This window comes from Heloderma suspectum, chromosome 5, assembly GCF_057233095.1.
Source record: "Heloderma suspectum isolate Gila_16-S chromosome 5, 16-S_ref, whole genome shotgun sequence".
Taxonomy (NCBI): Eukaryota; Metazoa; Chordata; class Lepidosauria; order Squamata; family Helodermatidae; genus Heloderma; species Heloderma suspectum.
In genome coordinates, this window is record NC_139462.1 from 136,281,960 (window position 1) to 136,302,895 (window position 20,936).

At 42.1% G+C, this 20,936-nt stretch overlaps 1 protein-coding gene across 2 annotated transcripts in view; it reads left to right on the forward strand.

The window, feature by feature from the left end:
- FHOD3 (formin homology 2 domain containing 3) overlaps nt 1-20,936 on the forward strand; it is a 455,537-nt gene that overhangs the window by 310,295 nt on the left and 124,306 nt on the right. Inside the window, exons 11-14 of one of the 2 annotated variants that reach the window (XM_084857529.1) lie at nt 1,353-1,451; nt 3,650-4,000; nt 7,480-7,557; nt 14,773-14,892. The exons of the other annotated variant lie outside the window; for it this stretch is intronic. Of the exons in view, the coding sequence (XP_084713655.1) occupies nt 1,353-1,451; nt 3,650-4,000; nt 7,480-7,557; nt 14,773-14,892 (648 nt within the window). The remainder of the gene's footprint in view (nt 1-1,352; nt 1,452-3,649; nt 4,001-7,479; nt 7,558-14,772; nt 14,893-20,936) is intronic. 2 annotated transcript variants of the gene reach the window in all.

Genomic DNA, 20,936 nt, shown 5'->3' on the forward strand with positions numbered 1-20,936 from the left:
CAGCAAGCTGAACGGTCTATGCGAAACACAATCACCTCATCAGAGTTGAGCTACTGTGCTGGAGCGGCAAAGTGTTCCAAGAGTTGAGATAACTGCACCCAAAGGTAGGTGGGCACAGGCAACATTGGCAGAGGCAGCACTGGGTGTGAGTACCAGATGTCTGTATGCCTTCAGCTTGTGTTTTGACATGCCCAGCATAACAACCACCAAGCCCCACTACATCCTGGCTCCAGGCAGGCAGAGGCAGCAAACTATAATTGTGAAACATGTTTGCCAAACAGAGTCTCCAGATCAGTGTTAGGGCACTGTGCTGGAGCAGCAAAAAGTGGTCTAAGCTCAGAACTGAGAATACTTCACTGCAAAGAGCAGCAAGGTGGGCAGAGGCAGTGTGAGAGTGCCAGATGCATGAATGCTCAACTGCCCATGATTTGGCACACCCAGCATGACCATCACCAAGCCCCGCTTGCACCATCATGGAAGATCAGAGGCAGAGGCAGGAGCAGCAAACAGCATGAAACCGCTCTGCCAGACACAGTTGCCTGGTCAGAACTGAGGCACTGTGCTGGAGTGGCAAAGTGTTCCAAGGTCAAAGTTGAGGTACAGCGCTGAAAGAGCAGCAAAGTGGGCAGAGGCTGGCTGGCAGAGGCAGGATTGAGTGGGAGTGCCAGATGTATATAAACCTTAGGCCTGTGACTTGTCACCAAGCCCCACTATAGCATCATGGCATGAGGCAGAGAGGCACAGAAAAAAGCAGCAAACTGAAACATTTTTAGCAGGAACAGTCAGTCACCCAGTCAAAGTTGACATGCTGTGCTGAAGCAGCAAAGTGTTCCAAGGTCAGTGATCTTTTTTTCCCTATAGAGTCTGCGAGTGTTACATCTGAACTGTGCGTCTACATCTGGAGAGGAGAGGAGCAATGCACTCCATTCCATTGGTACTTTGGGCTAATGGGGACTTCTACCATCTCTTCCCTGAGGAAAAAGAAAAACAGCACCATGTTGAAGTAACCTGCAGAAGGGTCGCATGACATGTCTAGAGAATATTTTTATATAATCAAGCACAAAAATGCATTGGTGGCATATATTGTCTGATCTGAAAACAGTGTTGCTGCTCTGAACAAGTGTGCTTCAAGATACGGTTGTGATTAATCCTGCATTGAAGGGCAATATGCTACCTTCCATTTATTAGAAAACAAGCATAGTCCATGCATCGGTTCCTTAACTATTTCTGTCCTTTTTCTTTCCTTCTCCCACTCCTAATTTTATTTTGTTTTGCTGAGAATATCTGCTCATCTCATTGCTCTCCTGTGTTTCTGTCCAACTGCACACCTCTTCCCCTTGGTTTGGTCCTAGAGAGGAGGAGTATGAAGAGGAGGAAGAGGAACAACCAGTCACAGAGCCTAATACAGAGGATGAGGGGGAGGAAGAGGCTACTAGGCAGGTCAAAGCCAGGTACTAGGATTACGCTCTCTGTAACATCTCAAGAGTTGATGAACTAAACATCTCACTAACTTTCGTAGTGAACAACATCCCCATTAGAATGAATGCTCTTTCTGTGTTAAAATGTGTTTTAGTAAAAGTTGAACACAAAAAATAATATAATTACCTCTCATATAGATTGGGTTGGATCCAAACTTAGCTATGCTTAGAGTAGAGCCATTGAAATCAGTGGCACTCAAGTTAGTCATGGCTAACTTATCCCATTGATTTCAGTGGGTCTACACTGAACATGGAGAAGTCTGGATCCAACCCATTTAAAATGATTTAAAGTCATTTATTAAATTTTTAAAATAAAAATAGGTTGTGTGTTAGCATCAGACCTTAAAAGTTTACTTTAGATTACACAGCTAGAACTGAAGACATATACCAGGGGTCGGCAACTTCAGGAGGTCTGGGGCCATTTTTGCCTCTGGACCATCCCACCCCACCCCACCCACCATGGACGACAGCAGCACGCACACACACACACACACACACACACACACACAGTCCCGGGTGCCAAAAGCAAGACAAATAATAATAATGTTTAAATGGCACCCAGGGATGCAACAGAGCACCAAAAGGGTCAAAATTAGCTTTTGACACTCTGTAACAGCTCCAGAAGTAATTTTGTTTGCAATAGTTTAAAAAAAATGTTTTACATTTTGGGGGGTCCTCCTGAATTTTGGGGGGCTGTGGGGGCTACATGCGGTCCACAGGCCATATATTGCCCGCCCCGATATATACTAATAGCAAACTCAGTTATCTGAGTGCCAGTCCTTAAGTAGCTAAAATCCATGGTTCCCCTACCCGCTTTTCATTGGCATATTTTCCTTTTGTGCTTTTTCTCCCCCTTACCACTGGCAGAGCACCACCAGCAGGACATCTACAGTGGCAGAAAGCTCTGACATTGTCCAGGGAGGACCTCCAAGGCTGCCTGCAGAGGGGGAGACCCCCAATATCCCATCACACCTGGGACACCGTGCGAGGAACCATAGGATTGCATTCTGATTCTATTTTTTAACATTTTGTAGGAGACAATATATATCCAGATTTTAAAAAAGAACACTTATTATGTGTGTAACATTTCATACCATCACTCCTGTTCTAGACATGTGCCCAGTTATCTTGGTTCTAGCTTTAGTTTTTCCCTAAAATTTTCCTTTACTTTTTCAAAATGGGTACAAAGTTGGTGTCTTATTCCAAATAAATATATCAAGGGAATAAGCACTCTTTTATCAATTGATCAGATATCTGACTCTCCCGTTCTGTAACATTTAAACCGGGCCATTTTATTGAGCAATACATATTGTATTAATAATGCATTGTTTTCTGATCTACTGAACAAAAATTATTTAATATTTTGAATTCCAAATAAAATACTGCAGTGTTTTCTTTTTAGATTCTTAGTCTGCAATTCCATTATAGTAAATGGTCTTCTGAAACTGTAACGTTGTTATAGCAAAGTATTAAAAGTATAATATCACCAGTCGCCTTATGAGAAATATGGTGCCATAGGGATGGTCATACTGATGGGCCTATAGCAACCTCCCCTTACCATCCTGAAATTCTCATTTTTCATTTCATCAGAGAAAAGGATGAGATGCCCAAAGAGAATTCTCGTAACAATGTTATAGGGCACCATCTGGCAGTCAGGTGCTTCTCTCCTAGTTCTCAAATGCTTTTCAGAGAGGGAAAGAAAAACCTGCAGGCACATGGATGGACCCCATGGGCAAAAGAGCCCTAAGAGTCTTCCCCATCTTTCTTGCCCTCTCAGGCAAGTTAATAAGTGCATGAGACATAAACGTCTTGGGGTGGATCAAGGATCTGCCTTCCATTGGTGGAAGGGCTCCACTCACAGAAGGTGCCTCCACCCAATTTTGGGGGATCCCCCTTCCCCTACACCACTGCTCACCCCATTCAGCAGAGTTCCCTGACCTTCTGTGTAGCGTTTTCGGGGGCTGAAGGAGCTGCCATGCAGAGGAGCAGGAGACAGTCTGCTTTCGCCAGCCCAGTTGCACACACTCAAATCTGAATCCAACCCCTTATATAGGTCTTTCTCTTTGCTTTCAGCATACCTTGCCTGTTGAGATACTTGCAGTAATGTCATTTTCTCCATTGTCCTATTCTTCCTTTCCTCCCTTCCCTTCCCACTTGCCTCTTCTATCTAGTGGGCTCCCAGAAGTACAGGAGATTGAACATGGTTCACGGAGTTCTGAGACTTTGGCTACCTCAAGTGTACTTTCTCAGGATGAGAGCTTTAGGGCAGAGAGTCCATCCAGGAGCTCATCGTCCCCTGTGCCTGATACATTTGCTTCATGCCATTATTCTCTTCATTCATCGCCCTCATCTGTATCCATCAACTCTTCCCAAAATTCATCATCTGTTACTCCAAAGGCATCTCCAACCGTTGAGAAATTACCTTATGTACCACATAGCCCTTTTCACCTATTCTCCTATGATCTTGAAGAGCCTCCAACAACTGTGAAGGAAAAGGAAGTGGAAGGGATGAGGGAACACAGGTAGCATTTCTCAGAAGTTTCATAGTACAATCTGCAAGATAATGGTGTTTAAGAAACATTTAATATTACTTGTTATCAGGCAAACAAACCATTTCCCTGGACTCTTTCTGTCATTATTTTGCCTGTTTTATCTCCAAACTATAGCCAAAGCAGATATTCAAATCCAATGTGCAGTGGGGGATTGGGATCATACCAACCGACCAACCTCCCTGTAGCGCACCCACTTCCACTTGAAGTTCACATGTGGGACTTCACATTTGTAGAGAACCCTACATGCATTCAAGCCAACACATTTAGGCCATATCTACAGACCTCAGTGTTGTAGTTTTCAGATTGGGCTCTGTGTTCAGAGGCCCATATGCAAATCTGAAGGCCAATGCACAAATATTAGACAAGATGGGTGCAGTGCAAATGGGGCAGCACAATTCCAATCCTTCACCATGCATTGGATTCGACTATCTGACTATGATTTTGCATTTAAAATGCTTCTCTTAGGCCATAATCCTGTGCACACAATCCTTCAGGAGTAAGCCCATTGATCACAGTGGGATGTACTTTTGGTAAAAACAGGCATAGGAACACACTCCTAGACCCCTGTAAGAATTATAACATTAAGGCCATTAATAGGAACGTATACTTTTCTTTTCCCCCTTTTTTATTATACATAAGCATGCAGGCAAGGCCTGAGTTATGTTTTTTAATTTGCATAGTATGCCTAAATCATGCCTTATAAAAACTAATTTTGACAGCAGGTAAAACTCATTATGAGCACATTATTTACAGGTCTCATTGACATCTCTAATTAAAGCGATATTTTTATCAGGAAAAACGAAGTGCATGTTTTTGAATACTTTCTATATTTTATTACATTCAATGTATCCATTCCTGTTGATGATGATAATGATGATGATGACAATGGCTACAATGGTGAGGATAATTAAAAGCTTCAAAATGTAGGCACCATCTAAATATTAAAATCATAACTCAGGCTCTTCCCATTAAAGAGACCAGGCGAAAAAAGGAGTGAGGGAAATAAAACACAAAATGAAGGAATTAAGATCAACTGGTATTATTTATATTACTCTGAGACCATGTTTTATTTATCAGTATGAGTTCACCAGCACTTTCCTATCATCAGTGTTTCAAGTTGTATTTAGAACAACTTGTGTTTGGGCCTAAAAATCTACAGCAATCATGCCAAAATCCACGTTTGGGCAAAAGGTTCAGAAGGGTGGGCTTCTGTCTCTTAACCCTGATCATTTCACTTATCGCAATAGCCCTCTTCAGAGATTACTCTTCACATGTTCAGTGAATGGCCATTCCCACTGGGCTCACCCCAGTGTTGCCATGCCCACCGATTCTACCCTGCCTGACCACTGTGTGCTCACTGAATGTCTGAAGAAGCAGCCTGCATCTGTACAGCTATGCGTACATAGGTTCCTCCACACAATCAAGAACCAAATGTGCAGAAGTCAGGGAATGGAGCCACAGAGCACATGGATGCTTAGAGCGGTGCCAGCAGACATGGCCTTGCTCACCCTTCCGCACATTCAGTGAACACATGGAGGTTAATTTCGGAAGATGGCTGATGACACTATAATCAGAGCGGAAACATGGCAGTCAAATCATACAGCTTTTGCTGGGCTGCACCCACCATGGCTGCATGTTTGAATGCTCCCCCATATTAAATAATTCTCCCTGAACACTCAAAGCGTCTATGTCAGAGAGAAGGCTGGGAGAAAAATCCTTTTTCCTTGATGTACGAGCTGTATATGTAGAAAAGGGATTTTCATATGGGCATTCACAGATGTACTCTCCTACCTGCAGTCCAAAAGCTGCATGGTTCCTTTGTTTCCGCGCTCAGTGGAAGGCAACATTCGAAAGAAACTCTGGCCACACGGTTGTTGTGGCAACATCATGCAGAGATCAATTCATGTCGTCCAGCAGTGTGGGAAACTCCACATTTGCTAGAGCAGACTTCCCCAACCTGGAGCCCTCCAGATGCGTTGGACTGCAACTCCCAGCAACCCCTAGCCAGCTCTGTGTCACAGGAAAGAAGGTCTGCTGCACAACCAGGGTCTGGTAGAATGAACACACACACAGACAGCAGGGCCATCAGGATGTGAGGTAGTGGTCTATCATTAGACTCCATCTCAAATGCTGGGGGCTCTGATTCAGCCAAGGGTTGGTGAAACACGGGCCCCTAGCTGTAGAGTGAGTTGTGGAAGCCATTCTGGCTCCTGCAGTACACTCTAGTTTTGGCAGAATAGAATGATTACATTCCTTTCTTTACTAACACTGGAGTGGAACTGCACAGTTCTTCTCTTGTAAAAATGTATATATTGTTAGTCTGTCTTAAAGGTCTGAGACTTACTGGATTTTAGCAGGGATGTTGCAAGAAATTGAGCAAGGCTGCTTGTAAAAGTGAACAGTTGAGCAGAATTGGGATAAGAAGCATAGCCCACCTTGTGCAAGCTTCTGCCCAGTTCTGCTGTATAACATACCAGCAGTGACAGAGAAGGGATGTCAGTGTCCTTTGTTCACACTGGCTAGCAAGTTCCCTCCTCATTCGGCAGCATGAACATGGAACTTCTGTTTCAACCGCACAGGATTTGTTTTCACCCCAAAGGAATGAATAGAGCCATTTGTTCCTATGGAGTCGGAGAAAGTCTCTGCATTATGAAATCAGACGATAGGGGCTGAACATTCGGTCATTCAGAGGAGGTGGTCTCGAGCCCCCGGTGTCTTACATACCCAGATGGTCTCTAATTTCCACCACACTGACAGAGAAGGGATGGTGCTAACACTGCCTCTTCTCGGCCCATGCAGTCTAGGCTGGCTGACCAGGAGGCAAAGAGCTTTCCTAGCCAGTCAGCATAAACAGAAGCAGTCACTTCAAGCAGTGGATTTAATATCACCCCACCCCCACCCCGTTTTGTTGTTCAAGGGTGGCTGCTTGAAGGGAGCCAAGTCTTTTTCAGTTGGAGCAGCCTGCTTCTCACCCATCCCTAAACTTCTGCTCTTTGGCCCAGTCTTGACAAACAGACCATCATATCTTTAAATTCTTTGTGGGCTGCACCATTTCTGACTACAGGTTGCTATTGAATGCTCCCCCATTTAGAAAACTCCTTGCACATAGAAAACTGAAATGTCAGGAAGACGAGGTTCTATCCTAGTTTTCTCCTTCTCCATGTTAGTTTGTTATGTGTAGGGAGTTTGGAGAGTCTCTTAATACAGTTGGTCATAGTTTATTTCTAATTTCTGCCATCATTCCTGCTTAACTTCCTCCTCCTGTCCACAATTCTGATTCCTGGCCTACATTTTTCCATAAGCCATAGCAATGTTAATTGTGGTCAAACTAAGCATAAACATGTAAAAAATGCATTGTCCAAGTATATCTCATAGTTGTCCAGTGTGTGTCCTTTCAGTATATACTATACACATATGTAGTAATTGTTTTTCCTTCCTTTTTCCTGCAGTCCTTCTGAATATCTGCATGTGAACAAAGTTTCTGAGTCCTTTGATCCTTTTAATTTCCGATCTTTGCCTTCTTCTAGGTGGGTGATTCTTCTTCATTCCTTCCTCTTTCTTATTTCTTTTATCACTATGGAATACTATTTAATTTAATTTCTACTTTCCTGTGAAGCATAGCATTCTGATTTCTTAGACTCTAAATTACTTGCCTATCATGTAGTCTTGTGTTCCTAACCCTTTGCTGGTCTAATAAGCCATTAATATCTGCTAAGACCATGTAGCTAACACCATGCTTTGTTCACCCTGTCATCTGAAGAAGTCTGTTTCTATATGAAGAATACGAGGAATTGGTTCCAGAAAATCATACCGTGTGTGTGTGTGTTAGAGACGCTACAGAAAAGGTTTAGTTTGGACCATGCTTTGACATTTTGGAAAAGGCCCTGATTCAGACAGAAGATGCCTACTTCAACTTCCCCCCTCCCCTGCCCACCTACACGCCCCCGGATGCTGCCTGGACCTGGTGTCCTCCTATTATAAGTCGCCAGCAGGCATCAACTTTAGCAAGAAGGAATTCCCTGCCCTCTTCTGCACCAGGTAGCCAGGGGGAAAGTGCTGGGGAAGCTTGAGTCAGGATGTGGGGACTTGGTAGAACTCCAAATACATGCTTTGCAAGTTTGTGCCAGCAGCAGCCACCCATTGAACATGCAGCAGTTGGAACAGACATCTGCCAGTTAGTGCTGGCTCTCATGCCATTCCTGGAAGTGCTGAGCACTTCTGCCTCTGCTAAGGCAGACACACAGTCAGAAAGTACATTACACAAAATGCAGTGAAAACACAGAAACGGCCTCTGATAAGCTCCTTCTCCATCCATCCCCAAAGCACTGTGATTGGAAGTAAAAAAAGGAGAACCTTGGTAAAGTTATTCCCTGGTTAGAAGCAAGAGGTGTCCGTCACAAAACTGCATCTCTCTGCTGTCCCCCTCCCACCTTATATGGAGAGCTTGGGAGAAATATTTCAGTTTTTGCCGATGCAGTCTGCTATCTGTTTGCCTCTAAATTTCCGAATTACTTAAAAAGCTTATAGGGGGTTCAGATTCGGTTCGCTCCACTTCGCATGACCCCACTTTGACTTGGACAGCTCCCAGATCTCTCCAAAACAGCTTGGTTCAATTCTAAATGTAGGATTCATTTGAATCTATTGCGCACGTATAATACACACACAAACACACGCATATAGGATGCATTTAGAGGCCAAGCCTTTACAAGATCGCTTCCATCACGTAAATATAGAATCACAATAAGAACAAAACCATGATGAAATATAAAAATATAGAAAAGCAGCATAAAAGACAACAGTAAGAACCAATAACAATGAAATAGCAACAAAACAGCAGCAGCAATAAAGAGCAACATCTAACTCAGCACAATATCTTTACAGTTAATAAAACAGTTTAGCACAAGATCAGTTAACAGCAGCAAAATATTCTTATCAAGAAAAAGCCATTCATAACAAATAAGTCTATAATGCTCATTTGAAGGCTTGCAGTGATGGGGCCATTGGAACGGACATGGAGCCATTGCTAAAAAATCCCTCTCTTTCGTCTCCCCACTTAATTGCTCTCACTGAGTAGGGCCTCAGGAAATTATCTTTATGTGCAGGCAGGTTGATATAGGCATAGGTATTGGTTCAAGTAACTTGGTCTAAACCGTTCAGGGCTTTAAAGGTCAAAACCAGCACTTTCAGTTGGGTCTGTGTAACCAGTGCAACTGATACAATATTGGTGTCACATGCTCTGACCATCCTATTCTCGCAGTTTATCGAGATTTTTTTTTGTTGACTTCCACCTTTGTTGGCTTTAGTTATAAAGTGCCTGGGCAGTGGGAACAATCATGAGGTAAGGGGGCAACTATGGTACTGTAGTCATCAGCAGAGGGAGGTATGGTGTGAGGGGCTGGATTAGCCTGTTGAGAGGAAGAGTAGTAAGACATCTAAGATTTATCTCCTCTTCTGGTCCTCTCCCATCTGACAGGGTTTGGGTTGCCCTATTAACCTGCCCTTTGGTCTTGAGGTTCTGATCAATCATTAATGCCAGATCTGTGCAAAATAAAACAACTCTCTTCCACAAGTTGATTGTGAATGAAGGGAATGAGATCTGAGAGGACAAACTGGACGAAGTTGGCTTGTCCACTTGAGTACATAGTGCAGCACCAACATTGGCTGGTGGGCAGGGAGGGAGGATTGCTGTCATACAAAAGGAATTCATCTCCTTCACCAAGATACCAGTCCACTTAGGTTCTGGATTTGAGTGTTTGTACCTAGTGTTGGGCCAGAAAGAAAGATTAGGGATGCTACTGGTGTATCATCTACCCTGCTGCCCATCATTCTTCCTACATGAGCTGGCTGAGGCAGTTTCCAGTTTGGTGTTGGACCACCATGGGGTAGTCCCAAGATGTCATCAACCCAACACATTCTGCAAGATAATCTTGACCTGGTGTTCACAAGCAAATGTGAGACCAGGAGTCTGGATTTAGGGTAGTTCTTGGTGACCCTCTTGTCATGGTCAGACCATTTCTTCATGAAATTTGGGCTGAAAGTAGCCATTCCCCTCTGTCGGGTTCAGAAGAGATGTCTTCAACAAAAACCTCACCAGTCGATAGGTGAATGACGAAACAGAGATATATCTAAAACTGTTTAGTTAAACATTTCAGCTTCTGCATTCCTCAGTAACACAATTGGGATTTCAAATGAACACTGTAAGTCAAGGTGAGATTTTTGAGAACACTCGGGGTAAACTAATTCTAAGGAGTGTGCAATGTGAAAAGAGGAGGTTTTTTAAGGAAAGAAAAGAAAAATTAAGTGCTTGATAGAAATGAAGTGCAGACTTGCAGATTAAGCTCATGGGGTGTTAGAGTCTTCAGTCCATCCATCCAGAGTTCTCTCTTCCTTATAATATTCCTGGATTTGATAGCTGCTCTGAAGGAATGGGCAACTAGTGGCCCTCCAGATGTTTTGGCCTACAACTCCCATAATTCCTCACCACTGGCTATTTTGGCTAGGGCTGATGGGAGTTGTAGGCCCATATAAATGGAGGGCCACTGGTTGCCCACCTCTGCTCTATATGAAATATTCTAAGTCAGAGAGGTTTTGGCTGTCAAAATTAAAATAAGTTGAAACAGGTTGTTCAATTATTTGGTCAAGATTGCTGACCAAATGTGGTTTCTATATCATGTACATAAGTCTGTTGTTTTTTTCCCCAAAAATATTGGATGTGGCACAGCCATGGTGTTAGCATCCAATAATGTATATTACATTGTTAGACTGGATTTGACGCCTTATTTAATGAAGTAGGTCTTACCAGTTTTTCTGCTTTTAGATGTAACTGTTTCTCTAAGGTAGGGCAGGTGATAATCACAACTTGATTTACAGTGCAATAGCCTTACACATTCTTTTGAACACATGGGGGGTCATCTGAACCCTCTTTGGTGAGATTTGGTGAGATTTGGTGGTATTTCCTGCCTGTGGAGCTCTGTCAATGCTCATCCCTCATTGTGTTTTGGAGGCTGGTCAAGGCTTTTGTTTGTTTGTTTGTTTGTTTGGCCTTCTGGTTCCTTTAAAAAGAAAAAGGAAAAAAAGACTGACCCTCCTGATGTATCATATTTGGCTTTTGTTCTCATAATACTTTTTTTAATTGAAGTAGTAATTTATGAGAGGAAGGAAAACAGCTGCTAGCGCTGTTTTGCAAACACTTGCACAAAATCTTATGCAATTATGAGAGAGCAAGAGCTCACACAGTGTTGTAATAAGTAGGTTCTGTAGTAGCCCTCTGGCTTTGTCAAGTACTTGCAAAAGCAGAGGAACATCTTTGGATTTAGTTTCATTTTTCTCACATAACAGTTTAGTACACAGTGTACATTAGGTCTTCTTTGCACAGAAGATACCTCCAGTCCAGCATATGGAAGGGCATCCTTGAATCCAATCCATCCATTGGTGAAGAAATCCCAGACCTTTCCCTCTCAAGCAAACATTTTTGAAAATCTCTGGAAGACTGATGAAATCCCACTAGATTGGCAAAGATGCTCAGCTTCAAGAAGAGGATTAGTTCCCCAAAATTATAAATCTTGTAATCTTGATTACTATCCTGAAGAAACTATTAAAACAGATAGTAATAGCACAATCCTATACATGAGTTAGACTTGAACATCTGTATGATTGCAGCCTAAAACAACTAATTTATAAACAGCTAGAAATAAAGGGGATTATTACTAAGATAATATAAAATATGGTCTTAAACAGAAAGAATTAGTGGGCTTTGCATTTTTTAAGTAGTGAGTGAATTTTATGTCACATTTTGTTATTTCTGATGTGGCTGATGTACTGGAATAATGTGATTTCTATTTTTCTAGTGGCAAGCATCTGATTACCACTTCAAACAAGAAAGATAAATGTTAAAACTATGAAGTGAAATACAAGGAAATGGAATAGAGGTTTATGTTCAGTTTAGTTTATTTGCTTTAACCATTGGTCATAGCAAACCATAAAGTAGAATACCAAAAATAATACAATAAAACTGCTTAGGCAAGAAACAAATACATACAAAAGACTCCACAAAGTAACAGCCATCCACCCAATGCAAGCAACCCTCAGCAGCAAAATTATGATTACAATCTATAATATGTGCATCAAAGTATTTTTGCTGTTGCATTGCAGCTACCAGAGCAAAAGTCACCACTGTCCAAGAAATCTTGTTGCTTTCGGTCAGGAGGAACAATAACTTCTGGCTGGTGCTGTATAAAATAATGTGTTTCTTAGGCTGCAGTCCTAAGCACATCAACTAGGGAGCAAGTCCAGTTGAACACAGTGGGACTTCCAAGTAAACATGAAGAAGATTGTGTTTAACCGTAATCCTTACTTGGCAGTAAGTCTCACTGAAGACCATACAAATGCATAAGATTTCCCTCTACAAAATGTATTTTTTTATTTCTTTAGTCTCTTTTATCCCCTCTGCTCTTTCATTACTTGAATTACTTAGATTGTGAGTCTCTTGGGCATAGAAATATGCGAGTGTGTGTAAAAACTGAAGTAATCTGCTCTGAAACCCCACACATACACCAGGGATAGAGCACTGTACATTAAATATATACATAATAAAGTTGTGCATAATTAACATAATTAACCAGGACAGTGTGGAAACAGTAGACTTCCCTTTTTTAGTGAAGTAAGGTGTATATTTTCTTGATGTGAGTGGCTGTGAGGAAATGACCAGCCAAAGACCTTGAAAAGCAATTAATCACCAATAGTTTCACCATATTTTATGTAAGATTGTGTGGAAGACCGCAGAAATTCTGCCTAAACTGCCACTATAATTAGTTTTGGGTGCTTCTTGTAATATTCAGAATATTTGATTTCTTTTTTAATCAAGTGATGATCAGTTTGCAAAATCTACACAACTGAGTAGCAAATTAGACAGATCAGCTACTAACTGCTGCTTATATAGTTGTCTATAGTTTTCTGCCATAACAGCTATCTATATTGCATTACACTTATGACTGTGAAGTCACAGACAGCGACTGGCTGAGCAGGTGTGGTGGCAGAGAATGTTCAGTTACTCAGGTGAATACAGTTTGCAGTGCAACTTTTGTGAGGAAAGGAGAGGTTGTCAGTTTGTTTGGTGAGAGATTGCTCACAAGGACAGGCTGAGTACTGGCAAGAGGTCTCAGGATGTGTGGAAGTGGGTAGGGAGCCCAGAGCCAAGGAGGCTGAAGGTGCAGAATAGACAATGAACTGAGAAAAAAGAATGTTAAAGAAGGATAGGTGGAGAATGCATAATGAGGAAAAGGCCAGAGGAGACAAGGAACTGGTGTATGAAAGGACTAATGCAGGGATAGTAAACCGTTTCAACCCAAGGGCTCCATTCCCTCATGGGTAACCTTCCAGGGGCTGCATGCCAATGGTGGGCAGGGCCAAAGCCAAAAGTGGGCAGAGACAAAGTCAGATAAAACGTCATCCCATACATACACATCCATGTATTCATACACACACACCCCTACACAAAGAAAGCATCGGGTGGGGGATCAGAAGTAGAGACACAGAGGATTGAAAAGACAAAAAGGAGAAAGCAGGGGGAAACCCCAAGAGCAAAGAGACAACTGGGTTCACACAACACAACAAACTAGAGTATGGGTTGTAACTGAATCATGGGTTGTTGTGTTGAGTGAACCTAGCCATGCTAACAAATCATGGTATGTTAACCATGAACAACCCACAAAGAGAATCCTTGGTTTGTTGTTGGGTTGTGAACTGTGGGTTGTTTGTGATTAACAAACCATGGTGTTTTAGTGCAGCTGGTTTCACACAACAACCGACGATTTAACAACAACCCATACTCAACCTGTACTCTGGTTGCGTGAACTATGTCACAGAGTTGGAGAAAAGGGGAGGGGATAAAGCCCTTTCAAATGAATTTCGAAACTCATTTTGAAATTTCAAAGGAGTCAGAAACAAGGCAGAGATGAGTGGAGCTTCTATAGGGAACCTTGGACGAGCTGTAGGGCTGATGGAGGGGGTGGGGCTGATGGATGGGAGGCTGTGGAATGGACTGAAATAATTTGTTGGGCTGGATGAGACCTGCATGCCAGAGGTTCCCCATCCCAAGGTTAATCAGAGAGGGGGCTCTGAAGAAAGTTCAAGGTTTAAGGTCAGGAGGAGTTGTGTGCCAAAGGAAGAGGGAGAAAAAGTGCTACAGAAGCTGGTCAAAAGACAGGATGGCTACAGCAAGTGGGAAAAATAAACTGTAGCTTAGAAAACAGGAATCTGAGAAAATAATGGGTCATGGAGGCATGAAGCTGAAAAAAGGAGGGGCAGCCAAGGAAAAAGTAGGCCCGGGTAAAAACACAAATAGAGTCTAGAGACTGGAAGGGCTGTGTGCTATTGGCAGGAAGGAAGTGAGCAGGAAAAGTAAGGTTTGGAGGGTTTCTGAATGTCGGTCAGGGAGCTTTGAGGGCTATAGACTTCCTAGATCTTGAGTGAAGGCCCTCATGGTAATTCTGCCAGTTGTGGGTTTTCTGACTGACTACGAAGACCAAACAGGGGTGGGGACTGAATTTCACAAATTCATTTGAACCAACCAGTCAATTTTGGGGCTGCAGGTTTCTTGTACACTATTCATCCGTGCCATCGATTTTAAAATTGTGAGCATTTGTAATGTATTAATAAAGACAGCATGTTTTTAGCATGTTTATTAAGAGGCTTTTTTTCCCTCTTCTGATTGTCTCCAAACTCTGCTTTTCTGGCAACTTCAGATACAGTGGCTACAGCAACAAACCTTCCCCATTACCTCATTCTGCCTTAAGCGCACCTGCAGCACCAAACTCTTGCTACGCTGCCTCCGCATCGCCACCTCAAGAGGCCAAAACAGAGAGGTTTGTAAGAAAAGAGCATAGAAATCGGATTTAATTGATGTGAATATTTATATACTGCCATTCACTGGATTTGATTTCATGGCAGTTCACAAAGTTGCCGTGGATTTAGCACTGCCTTACCTGTTAGGCATACATAATTCTAGAGTTGCACAACAACTCCCATCTCTGCTGTCCCCAGATCACTGATGCTACCACTGCACACATTTCACATGATGCTTCTGCTGCCTTTCCTACCATCCTTCTTTCCTGCATGTGATGAGGGAGCTTTGACTAATTGCACTACTGCTACTGTCTCCTATTGTCTCCTATTGTCTTATTGGCCCCCATCTTAATCCTCTCCTTGTTTTATTATCTTCCCCCAACAAACCTTTTTCCTCTATTCCAATCTCCTCTGTCTTGCTAATTACATCCTATCCTCCTTGTTCCGTTAGGCCCTGAACCTTTCACAATGTCAAAGGCTTCAGGGGGTCTGAGGGGTCCGATTGTTGTAGGCAGGGTACCAGGTATACAGGAGGGGTTGCAGGAAGGGAGTGTTTTCAAAGGGAACCTGTGGGCCAAGCTAGATGTGATGCCATTCAGACAATTGGCAATTGCGTGAATTTTTTTTTTCAAAATAAATGGCAGGTACAGGGGGCCTGATCCCGATTGGGACCCTGGCATGGAGGGTAGTGGGGCTTTAACCCTTTGCCCTCAGATGCAGTCCTAATCTGGATTGGCTCTTGCACCTGCTATTTGCACTGAGAAAAAAGGATACAAAACTGGGAGGGATAGCAAATACCTCAGAAGACAGGAATAAAACTCAACATGATCATGATAGAATGGAGAACTGGGTTGAAACTCACAAAATGAAATTCAGTAGAGAGAAATGTAAAAGCATGAATAAAATGCACAAGTATAGGATGGGGGTACCTGGCTTGGCAACAGTATATGTGAAAAAGATCTCAGGATTGCAGTTGATCACAAGCTGAACTTGAGTCAGAACTGTGATGCAGCTGCACAAAAGGCAAATGTGATGTTAGGCTGCATGAATACAACCATAGTTTCCAAGTTGTGAAAAGTCATTGCTCCACTTTATTTCGCACTAGTCAGACCTCATCTGGAGCACTGTGTCCCATTCTGGATGCAGCACTTTAAGAAGGATATAGATACATTGGACTGGGTTGAGAGGAGGGCAACAAAAATGCTCAAGGGTATGGGACACAACTCCCATGAGGAAAGGTTGGAGGACCTGGGTATGTTTAGCATGAAGAGAAGACTGGGGAGGTGGGTCTTGAAGGGCTGTCATACAGAAGAGGGCAAAGATACACTGTCTGCTGCAGGGGGTTGGACTTGATGGTCTTGTAGGCCCCTTCCAGCCCAATGATTCTATGATCTATAAAGGACAGTACAAGATCTAATGTGCTTAAGTTACATGAGGGTAGATTAAAGTTGGGCATTAGGAGAGGCTTCTTAATGGTAAGAACAGTTCATCAATGGAACTAGTTACTGGAAGTTGGCCGGGGGCTCAGCCATCTGTTGGGGATGGTCTAGTTCTGAGTGTCCTGCATTGAGCAGGGGGTGGACTAGATGGCCTCCAGGACCATCCTTCAACTTACTGGCATATTGGATTTGTTAGCCACTCAAAGAACCTTGTTGAAAGGCAGGATATAAATACAGCAGTTGTAGCCCTTCTTTGAATATTGCAAGTTATTATAAAAACGGAAAAATAATTATACCATGTCGTACTTGGGCCTCATTGGAAAAGAACATTGATTAGTGGTGCAATTTCTACTGAGGCATGATATTTCAGTGGTGGAGCTTCTGAAATTGGGACTAGGCATCCTGATCTCATTACAGCTGAGCTTTACCATCTGAACCGTCACCCAGTTTGTTTCTAGGCCCAATTCAAAATGCTGGTGTTGACCTTTAAAGCACTTCACAGCTTTAGAGCAGGACACATGAAGGGCTGCTTCTCTCCGTGTGTGCCTGCCCACACACTAAGATTTTCAACAGAAAACAGAACACTTTGGTCACTGCTTTAGTAAAAGGAGTGTATTACCACACTTACTAAACTCTCAGAGTGAAACGTTTTATCACAGATGGCCTGGTGATGCCACTGAAAACAGTATCCCTTTGTTGAGTAGCTCCTCTCTCCCCGTAATGTGTAGTAAAACTCACCCAAGACATAAAATCACCATGTTGTGAGTTTCCCTGCCACACAACATGAGGTTTCACTGGAAAGGACAAGAATCATGAGGCATGATTCTGTAGCTAGGCTATCTCTGGCCAGATAAGGGCATAGTTGGTATATTAGCCTAAGCTGATAAAAGGTGCTCTGTGCCATTGACTGCACCTTTGCCTCAAGTGACAGTTCTGGGTCCAGGAGCACCCCCAAACTACGAACCTGATCCTTTAGAGGGAATGCAACCCCCTCCAGAACAGGCTGAACATCACCTAGCCGGGCAAATGAACCACTTGCTAGCAGTACCTCTGACTTGTCTGGATTGAGCCTCTGTTTATTGGCCCTCATCCAGTCCATTACCATGCCCAAGCACTGATTCAGAACAGCCACTGCCTCACCTGGATTTGATGAAAAAGAGAGGTAGAGCTGGATGTCATCCACACTTTGATGACACCAGCCCACAGTTTCATTGTGCCTTTGTGGGGGGATGAAATGAAAATTCCTTGTTTTTACCTTGTTTGGTTCTGTTTACAGCCATTTGTTTCCCCGTCTGCTGTTACTTCAGCACCATTTTAAACTCTGATCTTTTCTTCCTGGGGTGATCTAAGCCAATCAGGAACCATATAACGAAAACAAGAGCGAAAGAAGAGCCGTGCTGGATCAGACCAACCCAGGGTCATCTAGTCCAGAATTCTGTTCACACAATAGCCAACCAGCTGTCAATGGCAAACCCACAAGCAGGACATCAGAGCAACAGCACCCTCCTACCCATGTTCTCCAGCAATTGGTGTACATAGGCAAACTGCCTCTGATACTGGAAGCAGATATAGCCATCAGGACTAGTACCCCTTGCTAGCCTTATCCTCCAGGAATTTGTCTAATCCCCTTGTAAAGCCATCCAAAGTGGTGGCCATCACTACATCTTGTGGTAATGAATTCCATAGTTTAACTGTAAGCTGTGTGAAGAAGTATTTCCTTTATCTGTCCTGAATCTCTCACCAATCAGCTTCATGGGATGGCCCCGGTTTCTAGTATTATGCAAGAGAGAGAGAAATGTCTTGCTAGCCACTTTCTCCACACCATGCATAATTTTGTACACCTCTGTCATGTCTCCCCTTACTTGCCTTTTTACTAAGCTAGACAATCCCAGCTGTTGTAACCTTTCCTCATAGGGGAGTTGCTCCAGCCCCTTGATAGTTGTAGTTGCCCTTTTCTGCACTTTTTCCAACTCTACAATATCCTTTTTCAGGTGTGGTGACCAGAACTGTACACAGTATTCCAAGTGTGGTTGCACCATAGATTTGGCAATTTTACCTAACATGGATTTTGCCTTTTTCACAGCAGACACACACTGGGTCGACATTTTCAGTAAGTGTGATGGCATCATTGAGGATGAATGTAGCTGAGCTAGAATGATGGCTATACTTCTTGAACTGATTACAAGGGTGATTCAACCAATTAAAAAATTGCCTTTGCTTTAAGCCAGCAAATGCCTTTATTTATAAAATATGGCGGGGGGATTTAAAGAGGTGGTCTCTTATTATCTAACTAAACGTTATATTATGTATCTTCCTAAGTGTGTTACTGATTGGACAAGAGAGCCATATCCTTCTATATCATTGATTCAGAAAACTTTAAAGCTCCTTTACATACTAATCTATCAGGAACTAGTGGATCTAGATGAGTCAGTGTGAAGAGAAATCTTTTAGTTTAAAATGGGTTCTAGGTATGGGATAAATACAAAAGACTAATAAGCCCAAACACATCTCCTTTAAGTTCAGTGACTGAAGATTTGGAATTAGGTAGCAAACAAATGGAAAGAATATAATTGTTATGGGGGGGGGGGAGACCTATTATCTCAAAATAATAAGCTCAAATTAAAGGAAGACTAAGTGATAGTAATCCACCCTGGTTTGAATATTTTCAAACTGATTGTTTGACTGAACAAGTAAAATTCAATATTTAAGAGACACAGCAGAATTTGAAAAAAATAATGATGGAGGATAAATATTGACTATCAAAATGTTATACATTATTTCTAAAATATGATACTGAGCCTGAGCAGGTAAAATATTGTGTGATCAAATGGGTGAAGCATATAGACAAAAATATTCCAATGTAAATTTGGGGAAATATTTAGAGGAAAAGTCCTAACACTGAGAGAAAATCGTTACAAAATTATAACAAGATGGTACTTAACACCACCTTTTATAAACAAAATAAACAAACACTTTTCCCATGTAGTATAAAGACAAAATAGGAGCGTAGAGGCAAAAGTGTAAAGTGGAAGTATAAAGACAAAATAGGAGCTTGCTTTCATTTATGGTGGAAATGTTCCAGAGCTCAAAAATACTGGAGACAAATGAAACTTATTATAGGAAAGATTTTAGGATATGAAATTCCTTTGGATCTGTTAATTTTTCTTTTGCACTGTATTGAGGGGTCAGTAGTTCAAAAGCACAATTAGTTCATATCTTATATGTTGGCTGCTACTAGGATATTATATATCTACAGATCCCCCAAACTTCCCTCTGTGAAAGACTGGTATGATAAAATGTGGGCCTAGTAATGATAGCTAAATTAACTCATAGTAGACCAAAAGAGAACAGGCAGAGATGAAAAGTAGAAACCTTTTATTGATTATTGTAAACATGAGCTCCTATTTTTCTTTAGATTCCTGTTGAAAAGTTTATGCTAACAAAATATTATATGTATTTTGTTATTTTTCAGTCCTTATTCTATTGAAGCTTATTCTTATATGGACATTTATTTTGAGGATTACTAGAATAAGATGTGTTTTGCCTGTGTATTGTATAATATAATGGATTGGCATTTTATTATAATTCACTACAATAAAAATTGGGTGGGAGGATGAAAAAAAAAATCATCCACTTGGGGCATCCTTCTGAAGGCATGTACAACATAGGTAGTAGGGGGACTAGCTCAGATCTTATGCCAGCATATAAATACATGCCCTTAAAATACATGTCCTTCACATAATTGTGCTTTGAGCGGTTCCCTTCCCATTTATGTCAGCTAGTTCAATGTTGAAAAAAATATAAACACGGGGGAGGGATTTAAACCATCTGTTTGGAAGAATGTTACCAATTTAAAGGAAGTAATCTTCAGCATGATCCTTCCCCCGCCCCCACCCACCACCATCATTGGGAAATGCTTTGCCAAGAGAGAGGAAGAGCTCACCTCCTTTAAGCTGGCAAAGCACTTGCAAAATGACAAGGGGAGAAGAGTTGCACTGCAGGAGCTCTCTCACCCCTCACTGGCTCTGGCTCTAGGCAACTATTCCATAGTGCTGCCTGAAAAGTCACCAACATAAGGAGTGTGTGGCTTTTTGCATCTGATGAACATTTCACAAAGCTCCCCTTTTTGCCAAACCCTAGCTTTGACAGCAGTGATATTGCATTTGCAGTATTGCGCCAGGCAAAAGGTTTACAGGATATCAAGTTTTATACTCCCTTGTGTAATGGTTATCCATGTGGGATATTAATAGTTTCAAATTCAATTCGCAGAAATTATTGAAATTGTAGTTATATTGACCTGCTGCTGCTAGGCTACATCTGTTGTTCTTGCATAACTACACATTCATATACCCATCTACATACAGAGACAGAGAGAGAGAGAGAGAGAGAGCTCTGTTTCTAAGTAGTGATCTGTCTTGTGACGATGAAAAGTTCATGGAGCTTACTTTCTTTTTAAGGGAAGTGCCTACAAATCATGTTTTTCTCTCTGCTAATATTTTTATTCCAAAACTTGGGCTACTGTTAATGCCTCATTGAAATAAGGATCCACATTGGGTTTCAATGATAATTGTCTATAAAATGCACCCACTAATTACAGGAGCAGACATTTTCAGACTCCAAAGCAA